Source organism: Trypanosoma conorhini, assembly GCF_003719485.1.
Source record: "Trypanosoma conorhini strain 025E chromosome Unknown Tco_14.4_contig_00334, whole genome shotgun sequence".
Lineage (NCBI taxonomy): Eukaryota > Euglenozoa > Kinetoplastea > Trypanosomatida > Trypanosomatidae > Trypanosoma > Trypanosoma conorhini.
Window position 1 is genome coordinate 1 of NW_021704416.1, and position 2,079 is coordinate 2,079.

Here is a 2,079-nt window from a genome sequence, read left to right on the forward strand (position 1 = left end):
GCGGGAAAACGAAAAAAAAAGAAAAAAGGAAAACAGAAACCAACAACAAACATTTTTACTCCGACTCCTGCACCACCTCACGGCGTGCGCGCTTCTTCTTTGGCGCCGCCTCCTCCGTCGTCGCCGCCGCCACCTCTGCGCCGCCCTCCGCCGCGGCCTTCGCCTCGCGCTGCCGCTTGGACCGCTTGCGGAGGATCTTCTGGTACTGCTCAAGCGCCTCGGCCATGGCGGCCATGTTCGACGGCGGTTTGTTGCCGGTGTCGAAGAAGTTCAGCCGCGCCTCCACCTGCTCACGCAGCTTCTCACCAAAGACGGCGGGAGGGGCCTCCATGAAGCAGTCAATGCGGCAGGCGAGGGCGGCCTTGTTGGCGAGGTAGCGTGAGATCTTGCCGCGATGCTCCTTCGCCGCGCGCTGAATAAAGGTGGAGTGGAAGATGAGCCCGTACTTGGGGGTGTTGCCCTTCCGCTTCTTGAGGGCGCGGAAGAGCGCCTTCTCGGCGCCGAGGATTTGGATGGTGCTGGCGGGCGCCTTTGCGAGGTTCGTCAGCGAGCCCGCCTTTGAGATGAGCTTCGCGCCGATGTTCTGCCCCATCAGCTCCGTCAGGTTTGGCGCCACGAGCATCATCTTGTCGACAAGGTACTGCTGCAGCGACTCGCGGTAGGCGCCGAGCGACGTCACCCGCTCCATGAAGGCGCGAATGTTCAGCCAATCCACCTCCGCCATGTCGCCGCCCATCGAGGTGACGGCCTTCTCGTACACGCGGGCCGCGAGGGCCTCGTCGCCGTCGAGGATGGCCGCAATCTGCTGCGTCACCTCCTCGCCATCGCGCTCCTCCAGCGTGCTGCGGCTGCCAATGAGCAGCGCGACCTTGGCGTACTTCAGTGGCTCCGGCACCTCCTTCGCCAGCTCCGGGAAGTGCCAACCATACCACTCCTTGACACGCATTCCAAGGAGGTTCACCCCCTTGTCCATGTGCTCCGCAAGGGCAGAGGACTGAATGATCATGTTGTCGCTGCGGTGCACGTTGAACTTCACCTTGTTGCGTGAGAAGGCGTGGCCGAGACCGCACTGCGCGCGAATAATGTCGCCCTCCTTGTGCTCCGGCAGCAGCTTCTCCGCGTGCAGGCGGAGGCAGCGGCTGAGCTCCGCCACATTCTCGTTGCAGACAACAGGGAACTTGAGGTCGTCGTGGATGGCGCTGCCGAGTTTGGGGTCGCACACGCCCAGCTCCCAGTTTGCCCCGTCCTTCTTCGCCTTCTTCGCGAGCACGGAGGTGAGGAAGTTGCTCAGGAAGGGGCTAACGAGGGACTCACTGATGCAGACGGCATCCTCTAGCGCGTTCTCCGGCGACTGAAAGGGGGCAAAGGACATGAGCTTCACCCAGGGGGAGAAGGTGGCAAACGCCTGCAGATCCTTCTGCAGCGCCACATCGCCGGCGCCGACCTCCTCCGTCGTGAGCACCTTGTAGACGGCGTAGCCGGTCGGGGCATCGTACAAAATGTAAAGCGTCTTGGACATTTTTTTTTGCCTGTTTGCGTGCGCCGTTTACCTCGCACACCTGCTGCTTCTGCTGCTCCCCGCGCTGGGCGTAACTCTGCGTGCGTGCGTGCGTGTTTCTCGCTGGGCTTTCCTTCACTTGGGGGGCGGTGACGGGGCCAGACACACAGACGCAAGAAGAAGAAGAAAGAAAAAAAAGACAAAAAAAAGGGAGGGACGAAAGGGAGAACTGAAGCAACCGAACGACAAGAGAGGCGCTGCACGCACGGAAAGGCGAACTGCACGACGGCAACCACCCAACGAGCGGGGGAGGAAGCCAGTGAGGGCTGAGGGGGAGGAAGGAGGGGAATGGAAGCAGCGAGGCGGTCCCCGCACGCACGTCTCAGTATCGTCATCAGCGGGAGAGAAATAGAGAGAGGAAGCAAATACATACATACATACATATATATATATATATGACGCCCTCGTCCCCTCCCCACACCGCACAGATACATACACACACGCACGCACGCACACACACAGAGGCGGAGAGGCCCCACACTCCGCATCGCTGAGAGAGCCAAGAAAGAAAGAAAGANANA

At 60.8% G+C, this 2,079-nt stretch overlaps 1 protein-coding gene across 1 annotated transcript, besides 4 other annotated features; it reads right to left on the bottom strand.

Annotated features, from left to right (window-relative positions):
• Nucleotides 1–5: 5 nt before the first annotated feature.
• Nucleotides 6–52: a sequence feature (A-rich).
• Nucleotides 53–55: 3 nt separating this feature from the next.
• Tco025E_05588 (putative nucleolar protein) lies at nt 56–1,519 on the bottom strand (the record flags this gene model as incomplete). The annotated part of the gene is made up of 1 exon (XM_029372481.1): nt 56–1,519. One exon carries the CDS (start codon nt 1,517–1,519, stop codon nt 56–58), a length of 1,464 nt encoding a protein of 487 aa, XP_029227452.1.
• A 153-nt stretch (nt 1,520–1,672) lies between these two features.
• Nucleotides 1,673–1,707: a sequence feature (A-rich).
• A 216-nt stretch (nt 1,708–1,923) lies between these two features.
• Nucleotides 1,924–1,954: a microsatellite.
• A 20-nt stretch (nt 1,955–1,974) lies between these two features.
• Nucleotides 1,975–2,019: a microsatellite.
• The last annotated feature ends 60 nt before the right edge of the window (nt 2,020–2,079 follow it).